The sequence below is a fragment of the Rhipicephalus sanguineus genome, chromosome 4, assembly GCF_013339695.2.
Source record: "Rhipicephalus sanguineus isolate Rsan-2018 chromosome 4, BIME_Rsan_1.4, whole genome shotgun sequence".
Taxonomy (NCBI): Eukaryota; Metazoa; Arthropoda; class Arachnida; order Ixodida; family Ixodidae; genus Rhipicephalus; species Rhipicephalus sanguineus.
This window is the reverse complement of record NC_051179.1, coordinates 39,633,952-39,660,230: the sequence shown is the minus strand read 5'-3', so window position 1 is coordinate 39,660,230 and position 26,279 is coordinate 39,633,952. Positions and strand designations below refer to the sequence as shown.

Sequence of the window (26,279 nt, the reverse complement as noted above, 5' to 3'; positions counted from 1 at the left end):
AGGTTATGTATGTCATGATTTACATGCCGCGCTCATTGTGCATTCCCGGCCGTTTCGCTAGCTTGGTATACACCACAATTGGTATTGCGCGACGCCACTGTATGACGAACGTAAATGAAAGGTGGTAACATGATAATTATGACATGCATGAAATGTACGACATGATTTACATGCCATGCTCATGGCGCACTCGTGGCCGTTTCGCTAGATTGATATGCACCAAAATTGGTATTGCGCGATGTGACTGTATGAAGAACATGAATAACAGGTGATAACATGAAAACTATGGTATGCATGCCATGTATGTCATGACTTACATGCCACGCTCATGGTGCATTCGCGGCCGTTTCGATAGCTTGATATACACCAAAACTGGTATTGCGCGATGAGACTGTATGATGAACATTAGTGACAGGTGATAACATGAAAAACCATAATATTCATGTCATGCATGGCATGATTTACATGCTCTACTCATGGTGCACTCGCGGCCATTTCGCTCCTTTGATATACACCAAAATTGGTATTGCGCGATGTGACTGTATGACGAACATAAATGAGAGGTCTTAACATGCGAATCATGTTATGCATGTCATGTACGGTATGATTTACATGCCACTGTCATGGTGCGCTTCCGGCCGTTTTGTTAACGTGATATATACCAAAATTGGTATGGCATGACACGAGTGCGTGATTAACATAAACGACAGGTCATGCATTTATATACCAGAATATGCGTTTCATTGGCATGGTATACACTAGATTGTGCATGCATGCGTTGCATGGCAAACATGCGATATATGGTGGACTAGATGCCATGGCATGAATGATTTCATTTGGCTCAAAGAGAAACAAGGCGATGTATGCAGCTCTTTGCTGGCTGCTTCGCATTACATCGATTCCCACAGTGCGGGGGATCTGCCGAATTTTTCTCGTATTAATATTATTACTTCCACATGATGAAATTTAGGACAGCTGCCTTACAGACACCTAAACTTTCACCTTGTTAAAGATTCGCGCAAAAAAAAATTATTGCTTTTGCGTCTGTAATGTTTGTTGTTGTTGTTGTTCATCGCTTTATCGCTTTTCTTGTAACTAACTGCGCTTAGGTTTCGAAGGCGAGATAACCCGTGTGATGGATTTATGTGGACACACACGCATCATCTACGAAATATCAACGAATAATATAGCCTAGAACATATTTAAAATCATGTTTAAAGTGCACGTCACCCCACTCCACGCGAAACGCGCTTTCGGTGTCCTAGTAAACAACCAACGGCCACCTGCGTCACGAGTTTGTGTTGGCTGCCGCGATTGTTGCTGGCGCTCTCTCCCACTGACTCCTAGCAGACCTTTTCAATGGAAAGGAGGGGAGACTTGCACGGGAGTACAAAGGCTGATGTCCTCGCCTCGGCAGTGCATCTTGGGGGGGATCACGCATATTTACAACGCCTCAGAGGGCATTGTAGCAGCACCAGGAAGCCTTCGTTGAAAAGAGTTGTCGACACGGTGCTCATGTGCACGCGGTTTTGTGTGCTCACGTAGCCAGCTATGCTTACACAGCCACCACCCTGGGTCCTGCCTCCCTCGGCGCTCTCTGAAACCGAAACTGCGACTGGGCGCTATAAAACCGTCTCCAAATAATTAACGGTTGCGCGCTCGAGCAAACGAGCTTTCCAGCCGTGATAAGTGGGTCGTTAACTACTTATCGCAACAGAAAAAACAAGATGCAAAATTTTAGTGTCAGTGCCCCTTTAAGAAAACGAAAATTAGAGAGAGCAGGCCCGTAGCCAGGAATTTTTTGCGGGTTGGGGAGGAGAGTGAGTGTACTTGCCAGGGGCGTAGCCAGAAATTTTTTTCGGGGGGGGGGTTCAACCATACTTTATGTACGTTCGTGCGTGTGTTTGTATGTGTGCGTGCCTATATACGCAAGCAAAATTGAAAAATTTCGGGGGGGGTTTGAACCCCCCCAACCCCCCCCTTGGCTACGCCCCTGGTACTTGCTGAAGGCCTTGAATAAATTACAAAACACCTCTTTTCATTATGTAGCTTCGGTAAAAGGCTCCATCAGAATATCGGGGTGGGGTGTGGGGGGATGGGGGGGGGGGGCTGGTTACGGGCTTGAAAGAGAGCATCTCGGTTAGTGCAAACGGACGCGCCCTGCGGGTCCGCAGACGTGTGTCGCATTTCCAAATTTCTATCAGATGCATAGCTTCAGCGGCAAAGCGGCCTCACCAAACACACCCCTTCCTGCTCCATTCCCCTCCGCCTTCTTTTTGCACAGAACCTCCCTGTCTTTCCGTTTTTCTTCTCCTCCTCCTCCAGATTATTGCTGACTGTCCAACGATTGCGCAATTTCTGCAAATTAGAATTGAACATTTGGCACATTCACTTTGCAGGCGTCTAAGCTTCCCGATAAAGGCTACGCATTTCGGAGTGGTACAATTAATACTCTGAAGTCGAGCGGGTTATATTAAGCAGTGCTGTTAAAGTGAAGCAATGAATCAATTTTGACTGCTAAATTATGCCTTGAAAACTTTACTGCCTTCGGTGTATAAATAAATAAATAAATAAATAAATAAATAATATATATATATATATATATATATATATATATATATATATATATATATAAGTACCTGGATATTTATACATGTGGCAAGTCAGGACTCATCAAAAGAGAGTAAAAGGGCTCTTTCCTTTTTCTTAGAGTGATAGATACGTAAAAGAAGATAAAATAAAGCACAAGATGAAGAGGAGGACGAAGAGAGCGCGTGCCGGTTTATGATGATAATTTCTGTCGGCTTAAACATCTCCGCTGTTAAAAAGCGACGCTAATGCAAGACTTGCCTGAGAGTGGCACTCGCACTGATTGTGTTGGTAAATTTAGAATAACAGAGAGCCGAGCAAGTTGGTAAGTATTCATTCTAAAAAGACAGGGCGTGCAAACACGGACAAAACAAAGAAGGCAGGACGGCTTGGCGGTCTCTACATGGGACTTGCCGGGTGGCGCGGGGTCTCCCCTGCGTCTTCTCTGGACCCCAATAAAGTTTGCATCATCATCATCATCACCACCACAAACGCCGACTAACAACTGAAGAGACGTAGGACAGACTGGAACATAAGAGATCGCTTACAGGGGGCTCACTTTATAATCTATCTTTACATTGTCGAGATTGTAAGTGCACGCGAAAATTCGATGAATGAGCAGTGTTGTATCGGCATAGAAATGAAGATACGCGCCTGATGATTGAAGCATGGCATATCGAGAATAGTGGTAGCGCTTGCGTGAGCCAACCGTCGATTAACTTGCATATCCTCCACGTAGACCCCCACGCGTGCCGGATTGATATATGTTCGCCTGTTGCATGGGCATGCGCAGATAAGTTTTCGTGCCTTCGTTCTTTTCCGCCGTTGTGCATCTCTTCAGTTGTTAGTCGGCGTTTGTGGTGTCCTGACTTCTTTCTTGTGTCTGTGTAATTGCACGTCCTGTCTTTTTAGAATGGTAAATTTGATCGTAATTAACTGTGAGCCATCTTCTTTTCTTCTCGGTCGATTTACTGATCCTTGCCTTCCACCCCCCGAAAGCTTTCTGCCCTTCACTTGGTACTGCACTGCCTCCGGAATCGGCGAACCTATATGACCATGCTGTGATTTCGTGTGTGTGTGTGATCACGTGACGTTGTCTTATGTGACGTCACGATGGCATCATACTGAAGTCGTAATTTTTGGCATTTGTGATGTCATGACGACGTCAAATTATGACACCGCTCTCTCGTTTGATGAGGCATCTAATGCTTTCACCTTAGAGGGGTCCTGCAACACTTTTTCAGCATGGTCAGAAAACGCTGCCGATCGGTAGTCGAGGCTCCTGAGAACACGCGAGCCAAACATTATAGCGCAGTACGTGGGCCGGAATTCACGGTTAATTCTCAAAGCCCGCTAGAAATCGCTCCCTCTTCTCTCTAAAAATGATGTCATATACCCAAATTGCTGTGCCATATACCCAAAGTGCACAGCTGTTGGCTGATTTGAGCATCGTAGGCCGCATAGTTGCCGAGGCCACCGCGGGAGGCCGCTATGGTCAAAAAGACCGTAAAGTGTTCAGGATGCGGAATGGGGCGGAAAATAGAGGTTTGTGAGGATGAGACGACAGAGAGAGCTGACGCCAAGTGTAAGCAATGCGAGTTAGAGGCGAAGATGGAAATAATGATGGCCGCCCAGAATGAGCTCATGGTGAGAATCTCCGAGCTGGAGAAAGCGGTGGCGACAGAACGGGAAAAAACGATGGCTATGGCGGAAAGGCTTAAGTCAGCCGAGGAGGGATTAGCAAAGGTAGACATGCCAGCAAAGGTAGCCACGGGGAACAAGGAAGCAAGCGGCAGCGGGAACAATGGGGCATCGACCCCCACAGTGGTAGGCGCGAAGGGGGAAACAGGTTTGGAAAAGACAGGTGCAAGGGTCACAGGACCCACCTTCCGCGAAGTAGTCTTGGGAACGGGAGGGGACAAAACAACAGCAGTAGCACGCGCTAGTAACAGGTGCAGTGGCCAGGTGCGGGACAGTCCAGCAGAAAAGTCGGATCACGTGATAATCGCCGGGGACTCGAATTTAGCTACATGCGCAGAAGCAGTCAAGGAAAGGGTGAGAGGCGACAAACGAGTTTTAATAGGGAAGTTCCCGGGCCATTGGCTGGGATCAGTGATGAAACAAGCTAACGCAAAACTCGCAACTAAGTCTAATGGGCGTAACCTCGTGATAATCGCGGGAGGTCTAAACGACGTCTTGAGTAACGAATCAGCCGAACTAGCGACCACATTGGCGAAAGGTGTCGATGACATGCGCGCCATTTCCCCCCAGGTGCAGATAGTGGTATGCACAATACCGGAGGTACCGGTGCGTGACGGCAACCTGCAAAGAGCGGTTGTCGACGCAAACAAAGATATGGCAGATGAGTAGAGAGAAAGGCATCGAGGTAGTGGAAATAAACAGAGAGGTGCACAGGTGGGGTGGTTTTCGAAGAGACGGAATACACTTCGACAGGAAGCTTGGCCATGAGGTGGGTTGGCGTCTTGCAGGACGCGCAGTAGCTTTTTTGGGGGGCACGCGGGCCCTTCGGTGCCCATGGTAGCTTGTAATGAGAAAAACAACCAGGGGGACTCTTTGACAGGTAGTATAGCGAAAAAACAGAGAAAAGGTAAAAGAAGGGAGAAGGCGCGTGTTGCAATTAGTTACATTAACATGCAGGGTGGCAGAAAAAAGGCAAAATGGTTAGAGATTGAGGAACAGTTAAACAAGGAACAGATAGGTGTTTATGCGGTTACAGAAACACACCTTAGAGACTTGGAAGAGCCACCACATATTGAAAATTATGTTTGGGAAGGATGTAACAGGATCACATCAGAAAGGAGAGGTGGGGGGGTTGGAATGCTAATTCATAGCAGAACAAAATGGGAGAGAGTGAAACAAACGTGTTCAGAGCACATGTGGGTTTCGGGCACAATAGGTGGAAAGAAAACGTGGCTAGGTGTAGCTTACTTGTGGACAGGGAATAACTGCAGAGAAAAGAATCTGGAGATAGTGAAATGCATAAGCACCGATATTAAAGAATTTGGTCATGATGCCGAGATAATCCTTCTAGGGGACATGAACGCTCACATTCATGACCTTGACGGATATTCAGACACCAATGGCAAGTTATTGCTAGATCTCTGCGAGCAACATAGTCTTGAGATAGTTAACGTGGGGCCTAAGTGTGAGGGGCAGATCACGTGGGAAGTCAGAAACAGGCAATCGAGCATTGATTACTGTCTCATGACAGAAGGAATATATGACAAACTTAGAGAGATGAGAATAGACGAAGAAGGCATTAACAGCTTGTGTAGTGATCATAAACGCATAATATTACAAATGGGATATAAAACTGAAAATAAGAACACAGAATCAAAGTTTGGCAGCTCGTATCTAAATGACAAACAAATAACAAATATAGCCGCAAGAGTCGAGGAAAAAGTAGACGAACTACCAGGCAAAGACTGGAAGTATAGTGAGCTGCTACATGTAATCACGAAAGAAATGGAAATAGAGAAGAAAACTATTTGTTGGAAAGGAAAGAAAAAGCCAAAAAGTTGGTGGAACAAAGAAATCCGGGAAGCAATCGAGATGCGACGTCAGGCATCACGGGAGCACAGACAGGCAAAAAAGGAGAAGCGACCACAGGACGAAGTCAACCAAATATGGGAAATATATTTAGAGCAAAAATCCATTGTGCAGAAATTAGTCGAGGCAAAAATTAAAGGTGAAAGTGAACGCTGGATGACAGAGATTCGCGAAAAGAAGAAGGCCGCGCCTAGGATATTTTGGAGCCACCTAAAAGCGCTGGGTAGGAAGTCTGTCACAATGCAACAGCATATGGTAGATGAAGGAGGAAATAAATTGGAAGGATATGAAGCGCTAGGTTACATCCGAAAGATAACAGCCGATTCGTTTAAAAAGGTCCCCCAGGGGATTCCCCCGGTGAGTAAAAGTACGCAAAGGAGTGCAACCGACGAAGATGTAGTACTAGAGAATTTCAATTGGAAGAAGGCCGAAGGAAAAATTCCTAAGCGCACTGCTCCGGGCTTAGATGGGGTTCCCGTCAGCCTCATTAACGAACTCGGACATAACACTAAAGAAGCACTGCTGAAAGCCGTAGAAAAGTGCTTGCAGAAGAGGGAAATACCAGACAGTTGGCGAAAAAGTAGAATGAACTTAATCTATAAAGGCAAGGGAGAAAAGGATAACATTCGCTCGTATAGACCGCTAACAATTACATCGGTGCTATACAGGTTGGCGATGCAGGCAGTAAAATTAAAAATAGAAGCGTGGGTAGAACAAAATGATATTTTGGGAGAACTTCAGAATGGATTTCGAATCGACAGGCGGTTAGACGATAATCTGTTTGTTCTTACCCAGTGTATAGAAATATCTAAAATAGAAAACAGGCCCTTATACGTAGCTTATCTAGATATCACCGGGGCGTATGACAACGTTAATCAGGAAATTTTGTGGGATATATTGAAGGAAGTGGGCATAGGTGACGACTGTGTACAGCTTTTGAAGGAAATATACCGAGAAAATACAGTTTTTATAGAATGGGAAGGAATAAGTGGCAAGGACAGCGTTGAAATTAGCAAGGGGCTGAGACAGGGATGCCCTCTGTCCCCGCTGTTATTCATGCTGTACATGGCGAGGATGGAAAAAGCGCTAGAAGGTAGCAACATTGGATTTAATTTGTCACACAAACAGGTCGGAGCGATGGTTGAGCAGAAGCTTCCTGGTCTATTTTATGCTGATGATATTGTCTTATTTGCGGACAGTCAAGATGATATACAGCGACTGGCAGATATATGCGGAAGGGAGTGTGAGGCTCTAGGACTAGGATTTAGTGCAACAAAATGTGGATTGATGGTATTCAATGATCACGGAGACCATACGGTCTTAATACAGGGCCAAAAAATACCGAGGGTAAGCGAGTACAAGTACCTCGGAGTATGGGTAAATGAGGGGGATAGATATATGGAAGTACAAGAGAAAGCATCGGTAGCAAAGGGAAAGAGGAATGCTGCAATTATGAAGCACAGAGCTTTATGGGGATACAATAGGTACGAGGTGCTTCGAGGGCTGTGGAAGGGTGTGATGGTTCCGGGGCTTACATTTGGGAACTCAGTGGTGTGCATGAAGTCAGAGGTGCAATCAGGAATGGATGTAAATCAAAGGACGGTGGGCCGCCTCGCGTTGGGCGCTCACGGGAAGACGACAAATGAGGCGGTAAAGGGTGATATGGGATGGACAGGCTTTGAAGTGAGGGAAGCGCAGAGCAAAATGAGATTCGAAGAGAGGCTGAGGAACATGAAGGAGAGTAGATGGGCAGAGAAGGTTTTCAGGTATTTGTATAGAAAAAGCGTTGACACGCAGTGGAGAAAAAGAACTAGGAGGCTCACCAGTAAATATACGGCTGGCAGTGCGGGCGATATGACAACAAGGAGCATTAAGCGGAAGGTCAGAGAGGCGGAGAGGACTTATTGGATGACAGCGATGGAAAAGAAGCCGGCTCTGAGTAACTACCGAAAAGGAAAAAACGAAATAAGGAGGGAAAGGTTTTATGATAATTCAAGGGGAAGCGCTTTACTGTTTGAAGCAAGGTCGGGCTGCCTTAGAACGCGTAGTTATAAAGCGAAATTCAGTAACGAAGAAGAACAATGTACATGCTGCGGGGGAACTAAGGAAACGATGGAACATGTACTGATTGAATGTGGCGATATTCACCCAGGTATACGTGTGGGCACGAGTCTACATGAAGCCTTGGGTTTTAGGGACAACAATGGAAAGCTGAACACGTCCGCGATAGAAATAAGTAAGAGACGGTTAGAGTATTGGTGGCAGAAAAGTAGAGATAAAGTACAAAAATAAATAACTGGGAAAAAAAAAAAGGTCATTCTGCCTTAAGAGGCAGAGAGATGGACCGTGAATTTATATTTTTTGGTATAATAACGTAGATTTAATCAATGTAGATAAGGCATTAGGACAACATGAAACAAGGAAGTTTATTTTTTTTCTTTCTTTTTTTTCGCCTTCGAGCCTGGTGGCAGACATGTCACCGCCCCGTTATAAAGGGGACGCTCATAGCATCCATCCATCCATCCATCGTGCTCACGATCACACTGAAAGTAGGCCGCGTTCAAAGAAAAATTGAAAAGGAAGTGCTCAAGGTCATGGCGCGCGCTGACGAAGGGACGCATCTTCTTGCACCCGTTCATCCCCCTCCCTGCGTAGCTTTTAGCGCGCTCGCTGCTACGAAAGGAGAGAGAAAGCACTTAAAGCGTGCGGCAAATCCCTGTAACTGCGCTCGTACTTGACGGATTATAAAAACTTTTGCGGCAGTCTATTCGTGAGGCAATAAACTCGTTTAATGAAGCCATTAGACGATTACTTGGAAAAGTGTTGCAGGGCGCCTTTAATCATGGTGAGGATTCACTTGAACCACCGCCATCATTTTCGTACTATTTTGCCAAAGCGTTTATACTAATTGCTGTTTAGACTAATCTCTACTAACTGCCATGTGCACTCTATCGCCCTTAGCTTAACCCTTGCCGTTCCTCCTATATATCTTTTTTACTTCACGGTTTTCGGACAACTCGCACCGACGCTTGACAGAATAGTCTAGAACAGGGGTCGGCAACCTTTCGAGGCGGAGGGCCAAGTTGCATGAAGCCGACACAGAGGGGGGCCGTACGGCAAATCGGGAGGGGGGGGGGGGTAGGAGGGCGAAAAAAATTCGGCGTAGTGACAATCATTTACAAAAGTGGATTAGAAACCATGTTGATTTTCAGCACGCGCATGTCACAAAGTTGCAATCAAACATATTTAACAAGCGAAAATACCATTTCAGGTCAAAACTGCCATGTCGGCTTTCAGATAGGATATGAAGTGATAAGAAAAGGGGGGAGGGGTTCGACGTCGTGCCGAGGGCCGCGTAATGCTGCCTCGCGAGCCGCAGGTTGCCGACCCCTGGTCTAGAAAATAGCGAAGAGTGCCACTCGGTACTTGTGCCACTAATAAATAAATAAACATTAATATAGGTGCCGACGCAAAATATTACAACGAGAATTCGGCCTTTGTTTTCGTTTGTTGTCAGCCTTTATAATTTTACCTGAGTACCAAAAAATTGGGATTTCAAAGGAATGTTTTACCATAGTATAAAATAAAAGAGTGTTGCTTTGTAATCGTGTGCCTATAGCGTTGCGAAAGAGCTACGGTGTTCAGATATGTTCCAGACTTCAGGAACTGTAATTTGCCGAACGGTCATGCGATGTGAAGGCCGCGGTACATCCGCGCGTCGCGTGGACACGTGCGCACCTCGCAATGCTGCGTGCGTCGATAAAGCGACGTCGCGCGACTCGCTACAAGCCAGCGAGCTTTGACGGCGGGCGCCGCGCCACCGCAGCAGGTGTTTTTCTTCGCAATTGTAGAGGCATGTGCTTGTTGCTGCGCAATGCGAGTCACATCTACCGAAGCACGCATCGTCCTTTCGTTACGGGCGTGGAGGTTTTCGTTTCGAAGTTGCTACTCCATCATTCAGATGTCGATCTGCTTGACTGCTCTTCTTTGTTCGTTTTTAAATATTTGGTAATACTCCTAATATTTCGTTCAGTATATAATGGCGACGGCACAGTCAAGCGAGGAGGATCCCACACCGCAAGGCCTGTTTTGTTGTAGAAATACTGAGACTGAAAGAAAGAAGGAAATAAACAAACATACATACAAACAAACAAACAAACAAACAAACAAATAAATAAATAAATAAAGATAGATAGATAGATAGATAGATAGATAGATAGATAGATAGATAGATAGATAGATAGATAGATAGATAGATAGATAGATAGATAGATAGATAGATAGATAGATAGATAGATAGATAGATAGATAGATAGATAGATAGATAGATACGGAGAATGAAACGCAGTTAGCATGCCTGCGTGTAAGTGCTCAGCTCTCGGCCTCCCGCCGGGATGATGGGAGAACGATAACGGAAGGCAAGCAATCTGGTGTTCTCCGTATGTATGCGTTTCTCCGCCGTTATCACCGAATGGGAAAATCCCGTCTGTGAGATACAGAACGACCGCAGTAGCGGTTGTGGTGGATGATTGCAGGTTTCTATTCAGACCGGTTCGATCACATTGCAAAAACAGGTGCAATCATGTTTCGCTTTCGTTTGTCGGGAACGTGAGAGATTCAAAGAGAGCATCGATACCTACCAATTGACTCTTTGCAAAACTCTGTTAGTTGGCTTGCCCGCAAGAATATTTTCCACACGGAAACTCACGTCCACAGACTACTTTTATTATATATATTTTTTTTCGCTCTAAGCGGGTTCACCCATCCCCATTCGGCGAAGGCGTGAGCATCACAACGGCTTTTCAAATATTGCTGCAGGAATGTCACGCCTGACTGCAAGCTCGTTATGGTGTACACAGAGAAAGGGAGATACGAAAAAAAAGGAAAGGGTACGAGTGTTGAAAGGAAAGAAATAGTTTGTCTGCTAGTCTGCGGCCGAGGCTGTTTGTGTGGAAAACATACCTGCTCGCGCATGCGCATTAACTATATTGCAATGTGTAATTTTAATCATGCGCACACTAAACAACTATAGGAGACAGCCTGCATAGCGAGACAATGCTGGCGCATGAGTCTGCATACGTATCTCCTGTGTTACTAACCATGAAACTGAGAATCCATCGATAAACGAATGTCGCTGGAACCAAAGCTTCGACGATGGGACTCGTCTTCGTCAGCGCAGTGACTGTTCTACCTCGGTCGTTCACGAATTCTATCCAACCAGCCCACCAACATGTTTTAAAAATTGAAGGTTTTGAAGCCATAAAAGTCGGCGAACAAGTAAAGTCGATAGAGCCAGAACGCTTCGACAAGAAGGCGTGTCTTCGTCAGTGTTGTTGCCCAGCTTGCCCTGACGGAGGTAAGTCATCTTGAACAGCAAGTGCAGGCTTTGAAGGAAAAAAAAAGTCGGTGAGCAAGGAAAGTCGGCAGGGTTCTGTTTGGTGTCACAGAAGTCTGGCAACATGGGGCAGTGCGCCCCAGTGATACGACACGGGCACACCACGGACGCTAGCACGGACGCGTGCAAAGTTGCGGGCAGTTTTTCCCTGTTGCTCAGTGAAGGCCCTCTGCGCCCTTCGGGCGCGGTAACCTAATCGTGGCTTCGCCCTCGCTTCGCGAGTGCGGCCATTTCGCTAACGCTCAATGGCCGCTTGGCAGGGTCTCGGTCACGCGCTACTGGCCGCTATCGCGGCCACCCGCTGTTTAGCCCGCGCGCCTGCCCTTTCGGGGCAGGCGTGCGTCCGTGCCCGTGTCACTGGGGCGCACGTAACCCACGAGCCGCTTCGCGCTTCTCAGTATTTTGCCAGCGTCAGTGGTGTGCCCCAAGTTGCCAGACTTCTGTGACTCCAAACGGAACCCTGCCGGAAAGTCGATACACTCTAAAAAATCCCATGCTTACCTAAGCGTGTGTTTTAAGTTTTTTTACACGCCTAAAGTATGCGTGATATTTCTCCACGCTTACCGATCACGCCTACTAAGAGTGATGAGCGCCATACTCTTCACGCATAGCAGCAGTGGCGGATCCAGAGGGGGGGCGGTAGGGGCGATCGCCCCCCCCCAAAGCATGTGTCAGCCCTCCCCCCCGCCTGTAGTGCCTGTCTCTCTCCTCATCTCTAACCTACCAACCCCCCCCCCCCCCCGGTCAGACCAAGGAACCGCCCCCCCCCAAAGTTGCCACCTGGATCCGCCCCTGCAGGCGTGACATACGAACCACTTTTCCTGCGCTTATCATGGCGTGACGGCTGTGCACGCTTAAAAACGGCGCCGGTTATCCTCGCCAAAGGAGGAAAGAGACGGAGTGGGGGAGTGACGCCACTCCTTCTCCCGTCTCTCCCTTGCGGTCAGCTTGAAGCACCGGTCGATGCCGGCGAGGGCCACTTCTTCGAAGCAAGCTTTGCTCAGAAAGCTGTTCTTTCCTCTCCACCTCGTGAACTTGACAAGTGCTGAATGTCCTGCAGAGAAATTGCGCGAGATAATACCGCGAAAGATGCTGAAACTAACTTACTAACAAGCGCTTTTGGTAAGCCGTGGTCCATTTGAAGGATGCAAAACAATATAAGGCACATTTTGGCAGACAGGCATTAAACAAAAAATGCACATTTCGCACAACCCATGTGGTAAGCTGACACAAGAAACCGTTGCAAATCCTTAACGTTTGCTGTCATTGAGTACGACAGAAAGATAACTAACGTTCTTACCTATATACTCCAACCGTCCGTGAATCGTAGATGAGTGGCCGCAGTATACACACCATCCGTGGGGAATGGCTGCAGCCTGCTCCAGAACCATCAGACCGTGGCGGGTTTTCTCGCATGAACTCGGCACAATCACAATCCGTGTGCTCGCAACGCCCGCGTTGCACGCCACGAATGTCTACGGAAGTAAACATGGCAGAAACCTCTGCCTTGCAGTGCCTGAACGGTGTTACAACCCAAGGAACCCGCAACAAACGCAGTCTTTCAGAAGCGCGCCCTTCGAGAGCCTTCCGAAGTAAAGTTCCGTAATCGCCGCAACAGGCGCGGGAAGAAGGCGAGGCGAATGCGCATGCGCCTCGTCATGGTCATCGTTGAGAACGCTCGCCCTTCGGGCAGACGGCGCCGCTTATCCCGGCTCCCATATTAGGATTTCTATATGCGTGACGGCAAATGTTTACGCGTGTTCGCCGCGGGATTGTAAGCGTGTGATATCCGTTGCACACGCGTACACGGCTGGCCCACGCTTGCACATGACAGAACCACGGCACGCAGCCTTGCCCTCACGCTGACCTGAAGGAACCGCACGCTTAATTTTGGTCACGGGGGGCTTGAAACGTCATCCACGGCTCATTTACATGTACATCACGCTTAAATTTACAGTTTAGCGTGACATTAAGCATGGTATTTTTTAGAGTGTAGAGCCAGAGCGCTTCGACAAGAAGTCGTGTCTTCACCAGGGTTGCTGCCCAGTCTGCCCTGACGAAGGTAAGTCATCTTCAATAGCAAGTGCAGGCTTTGAAGCGAAAAAAAAAAAGGTCAACAAGTAAAGTCGATAGAGCCAGAGCGCTTCGACAAGAAGGCATGTCTTCACCAGGGTTGCTGCCGCAGCCTGCCCTGAAGAAAACAAGTCATCTTGAAGAGTCGCTGCCCTGGCAAAGTCTGCTTGAACAGTTACCGCTTTGACAAAGCCAAGTCTTTTTGTCCAAACGTTTTGGCTCCAGCGACAGTCTTTGTCCCACGACGTCTCATGACCTAAAGCCGTCGCCTTCCCCCGCACTTTCAGCCTGTTTGGATAACATGTATTAAACTCCCACTCACTCGCCAGGTTACGAGGATATAGCAAGGCTTTTATCGTATACTTGAGCTGTTGCAAAAAGTAGCAAGCACCGTTTTGTACGCTGAATGCCTCGCACAAACACCATCTACGTCCCGCCGGCGCTACGCCACGACGCACACGTCAACGCATGTACCTCTCATCATGTCACAGGTTTCCGCAACTCGGCGGGACGTTCAATGCCACGGATGCCATGAACGCAACGAGTATCGCAGCTGGCCCACGTACATAACGGGCACGCCGAGGCACTCTGTTGGCAACGGTGAAGACTTTGAACCGTTCGCGCGGTTCAAAGCGTCACGATCGAAACGCATCAGTCTTACGCTGGTCTCACATTATGTCGTGACCGTTGGGATGTGCGACTTTCACGACAGCGTGCGCAGCTGGGGTAGCGTTGGTGCGACGTGACGGCCTTTACGACGTGACTCGCAGAGGTCCTCACATGCGGGCCACGTGCACCGTGCCCGCTCGGATCATGGTTGACAGGGTGAGCATGAGGATGAACACGATGAGCATCACCCCGACGCCGCCGTACCAGTATCGAAGCCACTTGCGGCGCGACGACGCCAGCACGGAGTCCTCGATGCTCCAGCTCTCCGTAGACTTCATGGCTCGCTTGTTAGTTTGCTTGATTTCCCTTATGAATGGCTCACACCCACTACGGTAGATTGCCGAAGAATTTGTCAGTCACAATAATTAGCCAAATGCAAACTGCACGAGTGCTAATGACGTTGATATTACCAAAATAAATGTTATATAATAGAAACGTTTAATTAAGTATGTAGCAAGAAATAAACTATGATGTCTGCCTTCCTCGTCTTCCTCCTCGGACGCGAAGCATAGTGCTGTGCTGCAACAAGTTACCCCAGTTCCACCAAGGAGCATTAAAAAAAGTGCTTTTATTTTTACTTCTCAGACGCTCAGGCTCTTGCAAACAAAGTCGTATCCCACACTCTCCGTCTTCAGTAGTTACACGGAAGTGTCCCCTCTGTGTCCCGACTGTGGTGCGGTTAGCAATTTTAGGCACATGCTCTGGGAGTGCCCCTCCTTACAGCACCATAAGGACCATCGGATTAACGGGGGAACCATTTAATTAATTTCTCAAGAGCCACGACTAGTTTGATCAACTCCGGGCTCTCCTGAAGGCCTACGATGCGGCGGTGAGGCTTGGCCTCCCTGTCCCAGCGTGGGAGCGGCTCGCACTCTTGCCCCTATAAAAACTGGGTGAAGATTCTTCCGGACTCGAATAAAGTTTACTACCTGCCTACCTACGTTCTTCTTGAGTTCCACCCAGACTTCCTTGCGCGCAGACCACACTGCAATGCTTGTATACTGTGTATCATATGTGTCGGCTTATCTGCCCTGTGATCGCTTCACGATACCGGTGAGGCAAGGTGATCTACGAAGGTTGAATGACATTCGTACGACGTATGCTGAGCCAGATATGAACGATGCGAAGATAAAATTTAACTATACGCTCTCGCAGTTGCAAGTTTACAGACAACGGCCAATTTGATATAACACCTGCCACATGTCATAGGGATTCTGTGCACAACGCCGGGCTTGCTCGTTGCAAGAACCTTCGTGCCTAAAGTCGGCCTTAGACAAAATTGTGTCGTCACAAATGCATCACAAGTGCCCTCAGTGTCTGCGTTTCCCATTTATTGTATGTTTATACCGTCACTATACGCTGCTAGTAAACGTTCTATATGTCGTATGATCAAGCTATAAGGTCATGGTAGCTCTCGAAAATTTCATAACTGTTCGGTGAATAATTAAACCAAGTTTCATCCTTCAGCGTTTGCGCGTCCACTAGAACTCCCCAGAATCGGTTGCCGGACACCAGTCGTAACACAATGACACCACGCAGACGTGATGATTTCTGTTCTTCTGCGCCTTGGAGATACGACAGGCGCGTCTCAACCAGGTGTGTAGAGCATCATCAAAAGGACCGTCGGAATTTTTGCCTACCCACAAGCTCACCCATGTCCTTTATCGGTTCCAAAGCCAACGCCGCGAAAGCGTTCAGTGTGATGCCGACAATGCGGTCCAGGTACCACAAGCCTTCCGTCTTCACGGTGACGTAGCCCAGCTGGAGAACCTTAAAGTCTCTGAACGTCGTGTCGCCGGTGGCGTCGTCGACTAGGAGTTCCAGGCGCCACCTGAGGGAGTCGATCCACACCGATACGTTCACACCCACTGAAAGCAGCGGGATATTCACAGTCCGCGAGATCTGCAGTTCTGTAAAGGTGGCTTCGTAGGCGAAGCCCCTTTCCTCCTTTGCCTTGAAACCAGATGCCAGCGTTGCCAGTAAGCCAGCATGGAACACTTCTGGAGTAACCTGAATTTTCGCGTCGGCCAACATCAACGCGGCGTTCCATTGATTCCGTGACGGAACGTCGTGTGTCAGAACTGAAAGAGACAGAGAGCGCCATAATTTTACGTGTTTCCAGAACCTGTATACATCTTACTTTTGCTATAGCATTTATATAAACACTCCAGACGCGTTTTTGCCGTCGCCGTCGGCGTCACCGTGAGGTTCCGTATAAAGCCTAAGCCTAAAGGCGATAACATCGCCCTGCGCGTCGTATATGTTCTATGTGCGACTGCAAGCGTGTGAGGGTAGACGACAATCGCTGCTCAAGCGGAGATAAAAGCGCATCGCCCGTCCGCCGTGCATCGCAGCAAGAGCGACAAAGAAATAAAGTTTTATAGTGCTAAGGAGAGCAAACACTCAGCCTGTGTTTACCTGTGTCAATAAAAACGAAGATAATCGAAGCAAGTACATTGAAACGCTTGGAGTCCATTTCTTGCATCCGGGACTCCGGGTGAATTTCGGGGCAGACTGAGGAGCTCCTCAAGGCATCGGGCTGCAGAGCGCTACGCCCCGGCCCTGTACGTGAAGCAGTGCATATTTTATGTCGTTATACGTTCTCTAAAGTGCAACTGGCAATTTTGAGCATACCTCAATACATGACAATGTCTCACCACGTGGCGCATGCCCACTAGTGGACTTCGCCCCTAAGGGATATTGGCCGGCCATACAGGCAAAAAAAAGTGCTTTTCGTTAGTAAACAAAATATAAATGAGGTATATATGTTGCGTCGCGCGTACTTTGCGTCGCGCGTACTTTGCGTCAATAGGTGGTATTCACCCCCGAGCAACCCTGTTCTCCCGCAGCATACCCGCACGGCATGCCGGGAAGGCACTACTTCCGGGTGTTCTGCGCCGCCATATCTGAGGCCGTGCCCCCCATGTGTGCCTCTGCGCGATACGCGAGTTAAGCCGTTTTTTGCGCCCGCCACCCAAAATCACGGTTAATTGCGCCGTATTTGGGTACAGCAATCGCACAAAACCGGAGAGTGACACGCGTGAGAACGCAAGAACGGTTAAATTTTATTCGTTGCCGAACGTTATTCGCGGTCAATGTAGCCGTGCTCTGGAGGTCTCGGCGAAGCGTCGTGACGAATGTTTCAGCCGCCTTCACCGCGCTCCAAAGGCTGTGTGGTAAGCGCCTGAGAGTGGTTTACCTGCAAATAGAAACTCAGTTGAGTTCATATTCTGACAGCTGTGTATAAAAAAGGAGAAAAGCCGTGGACGAAACACGAAAAAAAAAAAATCGCGTTGACACAGTAAATGCATTAAGATTCTGCCGCACTGCACTGGCGAAAACATCTGCGAAAAGCATGACACAGTAAAGTACTCAACGTTAGACTGTCCATATTTACACATGCGCGGTACATTGCGAGCTAAAATGAGACGCACACGCTTTTGTTTTTCTCGCTAAAGTGGACTTCTGGCTGCGAGTTTTGTACACTTGCATCAAAACACAGGTGACTTGCAACCTTGGTCTCGTTAAATAATTTAACGCCCTAGAGATACATTTTCATCGCGATCGATCAAAGCTGTAGGTGAGTCAATCACGTCGAAATTTAAGTCTCGTTCGCACTCGACTGCAATCGAAAGTACCCCACGTAGCGGTGCTTTTACATGCATTACTTCGCAAGCGCTGTTAACACCGCTGCTTCAACCAGGTTCGTAGAGAATCGCACTGCCATCAAATTGTTTGGTAGGCTCACCCTTCGCGCTCACAGCTGAAATTTAAGTTCAACGCTAAAGATTATCTTACCTTTGCGCGAACAACGGCGCAGTCGCCGTAACTTTTCAGCGAGGGTTCCTGGACAAACCCACTCTTCCAAAGATTTCTTGGCTTTCAGTTGTTCATGCGTCACAAAACTGGTAGCGTGCACCAAGTACTCCTTGATGTCTGAAAGTTCCACCTTCGGTACGAGTGCAATCTCGAATGAGGCTTAATTCCTTGCTCGTCAGAACAGCTGGTTAGAATGAGTGGGTCAACGCCACCGCTGAGAGCCACTTTGTCCGTGTATCGCTGTATCGCATCGGCGTCCAATTTCTCGGCGTACACGCTCAAGCGAGACGAGTGCTCATCGCCCATGGCTGCAGCAGCTTCACAACCGGTAAATGCAATACTTTTTGAGCCAAATAAATTAAAACAAGAGGAATGTGGAGCAAATACAGCTTGTAGGCAGCGCACGGTGAATGCACCAGTCGGGACGGACGGCCTTCAAAATGGCGGTCGCACGGTTGCCAGCACAGCCGGCGCACTTTCCGCTCTCGCTTCCGCCAACCTGACGTCACGTGAATACAACCTATACTGCACTGAAGTAGCCTTGAGAGGGGGGGGGGGTGAACCCCCCCCCCCCCCCGAAAAAAAAGTCTGGCTACGCGAAAAGACAAATCCGTGACCAATGATTTATCAGCTCACCTAAAGATATCTCCAAATGTGCTCGTCTCGGTTAGTAAGGCCCCTAGAATACATTCTGGGCAGCTGCTATGTCTCAAAATACGGCCCAAGGTCAACCACAACCACTATTATCATCATCACCATCAGCCATACAAATGAAAACGGAAATCAGCATTAAAGAAATGACGAAGTTAATTCCATAATTTTCAATATATATATATATATATATATATATATATATATATATATATATATATATATATATATATATTAGTCATTTAGAGAAGACCACACTCGAGAGCTTACAACAAGCGTTTTAAAACCCGTGCTGACAAGGGACGCAGAAATTGAATCACGGTGTTAAACAAGGGACGTTCTACCTGCCAGGAACTTGGGCGCACGTCTTATTTACTTTTCACATAGACGCTTTTGTGCCATTCCTGGGCAACGGCAACCTTCCAGCCTACCTACTGAGGCTTTCTGGACAGCTCGCAACGTCAATGTGTCACATATTCGTCGAAGCCATGGCTAACATATCATGCTAGAGACCTTAACATATCATGCTAGAGACCAGGGGCGTAGCCAGAAATTTTTTTCGGGGGGAGGGGGGTTCAACCATACCTTATGTATGTTCGTGCGTGCGTTTGTATGTGTGCGTGTGTATATACGCAAGCAAAATTGAAAAATTTCGGGGGGGGGGGGGGTTGAACCCCCCCACCCCTCCCCCCCTGGCTACGCCCCTGGTAGAGACAAACAGATATGGTGCACGCATTGGCAAAAATCTATAACGATGTCTATATATGCACTACGAAAATATTTACTTCAGTGTAGGTGCCTCCAATGAAGAAAGAACTCTTCCTCAGTCTTTGACTGGCTTCTACAGTGAGGGATCTGAGCCCCCATTAGGCTACCGAGTTCCGAATCAGTGGCGTAAATCAAGGGGGAGGGGGTCAGGGGTGTCCTGACCCCCCTTGTGCTCAGGTTGGGGGGGGGGGGACTCCCCTTGCAAGTGTCCCCCCTTGAGATTTAGCTTTCAAACATCATATTTGAATTGCTTGAGCATCGCGCACTCGCTGAAAAACCATCTCTGAAATTTAATTCCAAAGAGCACAAACGAAGTACAGTGCTTTGTTCGTTTCAAAAAAGCACTGACAGCACGAGCTTCCTGAAATGCTACGGGTACTTCTGAGTCTGGCGTGTCGCAAATGTTCAGTACGCTGCGCTTTAAAATGGTAAGTAAATAAGGAATCCCGATCATCTACCGTTGTTTATTTATGTCGATGGTTTTCTTGGAAGCCATTGACAATGAAATATGAATCCGATTGCTCCACCATGATAGTGTTATTTAAAAAACAATCACCGGTGAATATAAACATGCTGACTGCAGAGCAGCATTTGGGTTCTGGTACAAACAAAAATGGACATCAAGCACGCAGCGCATTCGAGGAAACGTGTAGGTATGTACAGGATGTAAAATTGAGCTGAAGTTAAAGCAAAGCTGCACTTTTACGCGCAAATTTTCTGAGGACCACTCTTTGAGAATTTTTCCCCGGCCTTTTTCTGCACGCCATGAAGCCTGACCTGGAGGTCGTGGACCTGGCCTGACTGTGTCCTTGAAAAATGCTTGAAGACATGTTTGGACATGTAGCGATGTAGCCGCATCGACATCACCACTAACTCGAAATATGGCCGCGCCCTTGTGAAGCTGAAAATGTGCGCTTCTAACAACAGTCCGTGAAGCTCGTTTGTAATGTATAACTCAGTTGTTAGGAAGTGCTCGCTGGCTTGTGACCATCTGCGTTCGGTGCGGAGACTTCTGTGGACACTTCGCTCTGCAAATCACACTCAAGGCGGTGCACGCTGCGAAGATACCGCTAGGACGCTTCGAGAACATCGGTGTACCAATGGTAGGTCGTTTCGTTCTCCGCGAACTAGAAAATCAATGACCACTTTTCGTTGGTGTGCAAAAATAAGGTTTCAGTGCATTACCAGATGATGGAGACGTAATCGTGAGTCATTTTACGTGGTAATTTGCTCTTGTCACCCTGACGCCGCTGCCGCAGAAAGGAGCCAAGCGATGTGTTACGCAACGAGCGCAGAACCGTCATACAAGCCAAAAACGAGGAAAACGAAAGTTGGGAAGCAGAGAAGGAACCAGTACAGGGAACTCATGAAAGGTATGCTAGCTTATCTCGTTAATCTATCGACGGTCACAAACTATTAATCGCCTCTGAAATTAAACGCAGAGCAAAAGCGACTCATTGTTGCTTACAAGCCGTAGCTGCTCGGAGGATCTGTAAAATACATATTTGAAATGCAAATTACAACAATTCTTTAAAAGCTGTGTGTGTTCTTTTTCTTTTCTTTAGTGGGGTGAGAATTAGTTGGTTTCGTTCTTTGGTAACGCCGTTGCTGTAGTAGAAGCGTGTTGTTTTTCAATTTATCTGTTAATGCACCTTTTTCAGCCCCAGCAAAGGCACTCACTCGAAGTGCAAATTTGAGGCTGTACATTAAAACTGACTGGTTTCTTTCCAGTCCTCGAGGCGCACAAAATGAAACTGGAAGGAACTGGCCAGCTTTCGAATGGAAACACTTACCACAGGAAGGAAATTATATTGACCATTCCGTCAACGTGCAACGTTATATCATTGCCAATTAACTGCGCCGGCTGCACCATCACTTGCGAAAAATGTGCCTACAACACTGAAGTGCCCACTGTAGACAATTACGTAAGTAGCATCTCATCCTTGTCCCATCTGATCATCGATCATTATACTTCAATCTGGAATGTAAGTACTATGAAGCACACACAGCACAGTGTTGTAACATCCTTGTGCGGAAGCTTGGGTCAATTCAATTGCATTCGGTAAACTAATCATATATGTTGAAAGAGGAGGGAAAATAAAGATTCACTAATACAAATTGGGAATATTACCACTGCTAATGCATAATTGGGTCCACATGATTAACATGTTGTGGTACTAGTCTACATGTAAAAGGCCTTTAATATAGGATTTCGGTGCATTTACTTCTTATGCCTTATTAGCATTTTCTTGCCAGTTATTTTCATCTGCATTGCTCTTCAATAGGAAACCAAGTTAGATATAAAAATGACCACAAGTTTTGTCTGAGCTGAGCAGCCTCAAAATGCAATGGAATGACAGCAGGCCAATCCTCATTTTTATAGTATTTCATAGTGTCTACAATCCAGGGAAATATAGACATTTAAGGGGAAAATAATGAAAATCTTTATCCCGGTTGTTTTAGATCGGGACACTGGTACCTACAGTAAAGTGCAAATTTTGAGCTGAACTTACTCACGTGATTTGGGATGCAAACGCAAATCAGTAAGCTGCACCCATGCAGTTATCACCTTCCTGCTGAAGGATGAAGGCTTCAAAATTTAATCTGTTCCTGTCTGTGCGCATTGTTCGCCAACATCTTTAGATTACGTGTGTAATCGGTGCTACTGAACGATACACAAGAACGTAGAAGGATCGAGGCTGCCTTAGATCGGGGACGCTGGTACCTACAGCAAAATGAAAATTTTGAAATGAGTATTTTTTGTCAGACTGGTACTTGCGTGGCAGTTTGAGTACGCCTATAATACTATTTAAAAAAAAAAAGAGAGGTAGGAACCTTGAGAAATTGAGGAACTTGATTATGGTAGACACCCCATTATTTGACTCTACTGTGGTTTTGAATCGTTGTCTGTCTCCAGTAAATAGCTGTCTACACTGATAGCACATTGAACCACGCTTACAGGATGAAGTCGCCACTACTGCAGACATGCCATCGACTTCAAGCCAGGGCCTTTTGAGAGATCCGCCATCTGCAGAGGAAGAGGACTTAGTGGCTATACAAGGCAATGCAGACATCATGCCACCTGTATTGCCCTTCGCACCTCATGTTGCCGAACACTTTGACGTTGACCTTACGGAAGATGATCTGCACGGACCGCTGGAAGAGCCTGCGACTTCAAAGCCAGCTGTTTCATCGGCTTCCAAAAAGAAGACTGATTCCTCCACGTTTCGGCTGTCTCCTTCGCAGCACGATAAGGTTGCCAAGATTAAGAAGGCAGACCTCGAAAGGCTGGCTCAAGAGATGCAGTTTCGTATGAGCATACGAGCTTTCGTCGAAGTATGTGTACATGCAAATATGGTGAGTATGTCTATCACTGTAGCTGACGAGTTTCGTTATTGTTAACCCTCTGAGCTGATTGTTGCAATTAAGCAGCGTCTTTTAATATTTTTAGAGAAAATTTAAGATGTTGTGTTTACAAGACAGCCAGAAATTACTTGCCGTCTACACAGCAAATCATGCGGCATGCGCAAGGAAGGGGCCACGACAGGTAGTGGTTGATTTCATGAAAGTGTGCCTATTTACAATCTCGAAGGCTGCATAATGTGGGTTCGGCAGCAGCCCACGGGGTGCAAGCATCGTGCGCGTCCGATCCTGTAGTAGCGGCCAATACAGACAGACAAATGAAGAGAAAATGCTTAAGGCCATGACGCATGGCAACATAACTTTTTGGCCATGTATCGCCCCTTTCCATACACCCCTGTGTAGATTCCAGTGTGCTCATGGCAATGAAGGAAGAAAAGAAACTGCATCTCGTGCAATAACTCTGTCTATTCTCTGCGGATTCGAGCAGCTTTCGCGACTGAAGACTTGCAAGTCAGTAGAGTCTTTTTAGTGAGGTCGTTCTATAGTACCTCTTAATGATTGCTTTTAAAGCTCACTTTGTAGGGCACAGAACCATAGTCATTAATGAGTTCTATGAGGGAGGTAGGTACTGTGTACTTACATCGAGGAAATGGTTCACGGGAGTGGGAAAGCAACGGGGTAAACAAGGACAAGAAGCAATTCCTATTAGCATAGTCTTCCTTGTTTACCTTTGTGGGATCCTTAGCTGAGTAAGTGTTCACATAAAATTTCCTCACCATTCATAAAATCTTTGCTTATGGTACATAGGTGTAGGGAAACTTGTGCCACCGTGCAAAGCTCACTAGAGGACAGTGCAGCAGAGAGGGCTGCTATGACATTATTTTTATTTTGGTGATCCGATGGCAACTTTATCGCCATTAACACTTTTTTCAGCTGGACAAGGCCTTGTCTGCACTGCACTACCATCGACATCGAACTAGGGAACAGAAGAAAGGCATTACTGTCGTCGATATTGGAATCTACAATTCGCTCATCAGAGGCTACGCTGCGAAGGTGACACTCATTCTGTCCATAACTGACAATACGTTTCGCTGGTTTCTATTGTTCTCGAAATCGATGCGCAGTGTCGTGAAGGTTTCTCAACATGGGGTCAGTATAGAGTGTTTGTGCCTAGCATTGCCTAGAGCCTTATTAGATGCGAAGCATCTTATAGCGGAGCTCAAACCGGTGGTGATAGTGTTGTGCGGCATGACCACTCTTACTGCGCATGCGCAGACCCTCTCCACATGCATCCTTCCCACACACCTTCTCTCCACTCCCCCTTTGAAATGTGGGCTCGACATGCTGAAACGCTGCTTCGCATCGCCTCGTGATCCCCTTTAGCGGGAGGTGGTGCGCCCCTCTACTGCGCAACGCCACGATGAGCGCCAGCACATGCGCGTCCCCTCCCCCCTCTCTCCTCTCCTGCGCTCCCCCCCTCGCGTGCCTGACGACCGCGTGAGAATTAACGGCAAGGCTAGAGGGAAGACATGACGTGCATAGCGTTCTTCTTCGCGTTCCACGACGTGAGGTCGGTAGCATGCCCAACGAATGCCAACGGAATGCGATCGTGCAAGTGCTCCGGCTTCGCATTGCCTCAGGGTCCCATTTAGCGGGAGATGGTGTAATTTCTTCTTGTTGTTGTGTTTCATGACCGATCAATGCTTTTGTCTTGCAGGGAAAGTTGTCTCGTGTTCAGGAGATCATGCACACCATGGAGCACGATCGCATAAAGCCAAACGCTGCCACGTTTGCGTCTCTTCTCGAGTGCCACACATTGCAGAGCAACTTTTCACGGGAAAATGTGGAGAAAGTCATCGAGGAAATGAAGGCTCATGTGAGGCCCTCACTCACTTTATTATGTCCTTCTTTCTCTTCTCGTAACTGAACGTGGTTGTATTATGCCTACTGTTACACTGATGGAAGAACTTAAGAATATGCATAAAAGAGCAAAATGTGGATTGATAGGATGCAGTCGTTGGTCGCTTTACCAGTCCTAACTGAACGTGACTTGTGTAAAAGCAGACACTGTCATTATTAACATGTTGCAATCATTTGCTTTTGCCAGTATCCGTGTTTTACGATGATTGTATGCACTCCGTCCGCACAGTAGAGATTTGGAGGTTATCAAAAATATTTGAGAAAACGCTAAGAACAGTGCAATGATCTAAAGAATGAAATGTAACAGTGATAACATTAAGTGACAAGAAGACCATGGTAGGGATTAACGAGCGCAAATATGTACTTTATAGTTCAGATCAGTCTTTCAACAGGTTTCATTGCTAATTTTGGTTACGCGCTTAAAGTTGTTAGGTGCTGCCTGAATAGTGTTTCGATCTAGGGAGTGATTTGTGAAGTATGCTGTGTCATAGTTTCACAATTCCTGCATGGCTTGCCTTAATTAAATGCGCTGTACTGTAAGATTATGAGCAGTAGACGTTGTACTTTGCAAGAGGTTTTTTCAGTAAAGCCTACATGTTTTCCTGCTTCTTTGCATGTTTAATGCTTCTTTCCTGTTATTACCTTTAGGATATCATCCCTCAGCAGCTGTTCAGGGATTGCAAGTTCTTTGGAAATCAGCGGGAGCGTGTGCTTGAGGTAACACTCTCTGTGTGCTTCTAGCATCCCTTTACTGATTTCTTGAAGAGGAAAGTGACGTGGAATTTTGCATCGTCATTCCTTTTTTCTCTATTAAATCAAGATTCAAGCTCTCAACTTTCTCTTAGTTTTAAATAAGCAGCGTAAATACAGTTGCAGTAACCTTGTTGATTGCACAGTGTTGATAATTCTACACTTTATTAGCCTCTAAAAAGCACTCGTTAATTGACTTGCATACATGGCGATAAATGCCGATGTTAGAATGACCAGTGCGCTCTGATCTTGCGGTCAGTCCTGAACATCTAGGCATACGCTGGTTCCCAATCTTTTGGGTTCTTCGTCATCACTAGAGAGTGACAATGGCAGCTTTTCTTTTTTGTATTTGGTCGTCAAAGACAGTAACATCTGCTAGCTTTCTTACGATGCATTCAGACTCGTAGTTTAAGATTTTTGCCATAAGGCTGCTTTATTTCTAGGCTATCTTAAAATGGAGTTTGGACCTTTTGTGTAGTTGCCCTTTAACTGGTGGGAATTGGGACTGTGGAAGTATATTCCCCCCCCCCCCTTTCTTCTGTGGTCTTAAGAAATTTGTGTCATTGAAATACTGTGACTTGCCGATGTTTACAATGACATAGTTTTGACGTGCCATTTGATATTTATGTAAATTTTAAAGGAAAACCGAGGACTGTGCAATGAGGGAGAACAACAGGTGTCTAGTCTAGGTTGCAACATGGATAGATGTAAT

General features: G+C 46.8%; 1 protein-coding gene across 1 annotated transcript in view; it reads left to right on the top strand.

The window, feature by feature from the left end:
- The first annotated feature begins 20,391 nt into the window (after window positions 1-20,391).
- LOC119389799 (DNA-directed RNA polymerase, mitochondrial) overlaps window positions 20,392-26,279 on the top strand; it is a 38,505-nt gene continuing 32,617 nt past the window's right edge. Inside the window, exons 1-7 of the mRNA XM_037657180.2 lie at window positions 20,392-20,637; window positions 20,794-20,907; window positions 21,266-21,459; window positions 22,496-22,891; window positions 23,831-23,950; window positions 24,615-24,773; window positions 25,466-25,534. Of these exons, the coding sequence (XP_037513108.1) occupies window positions 20,481-20,637; window positions 20,794-20,907; window positions 21,266-21,459; window positions 22,496-22,891; window positions 23,831-23,950; window positions 24,615-24,773; window positions 25,466-25,534 (1,209 nt within the window). The 5' untranslated portion in view covers window positions 20,392-20,480. The remainder of the gene's footprint in view (window positions 20,638-20,793; window positions 20,908-21,265; window positions 21,460-22,495; window positions 22,892-23,830; window positions 23,951-24,614; window positions 24,774-25,465; window positions 25,535-26,279) is intronic.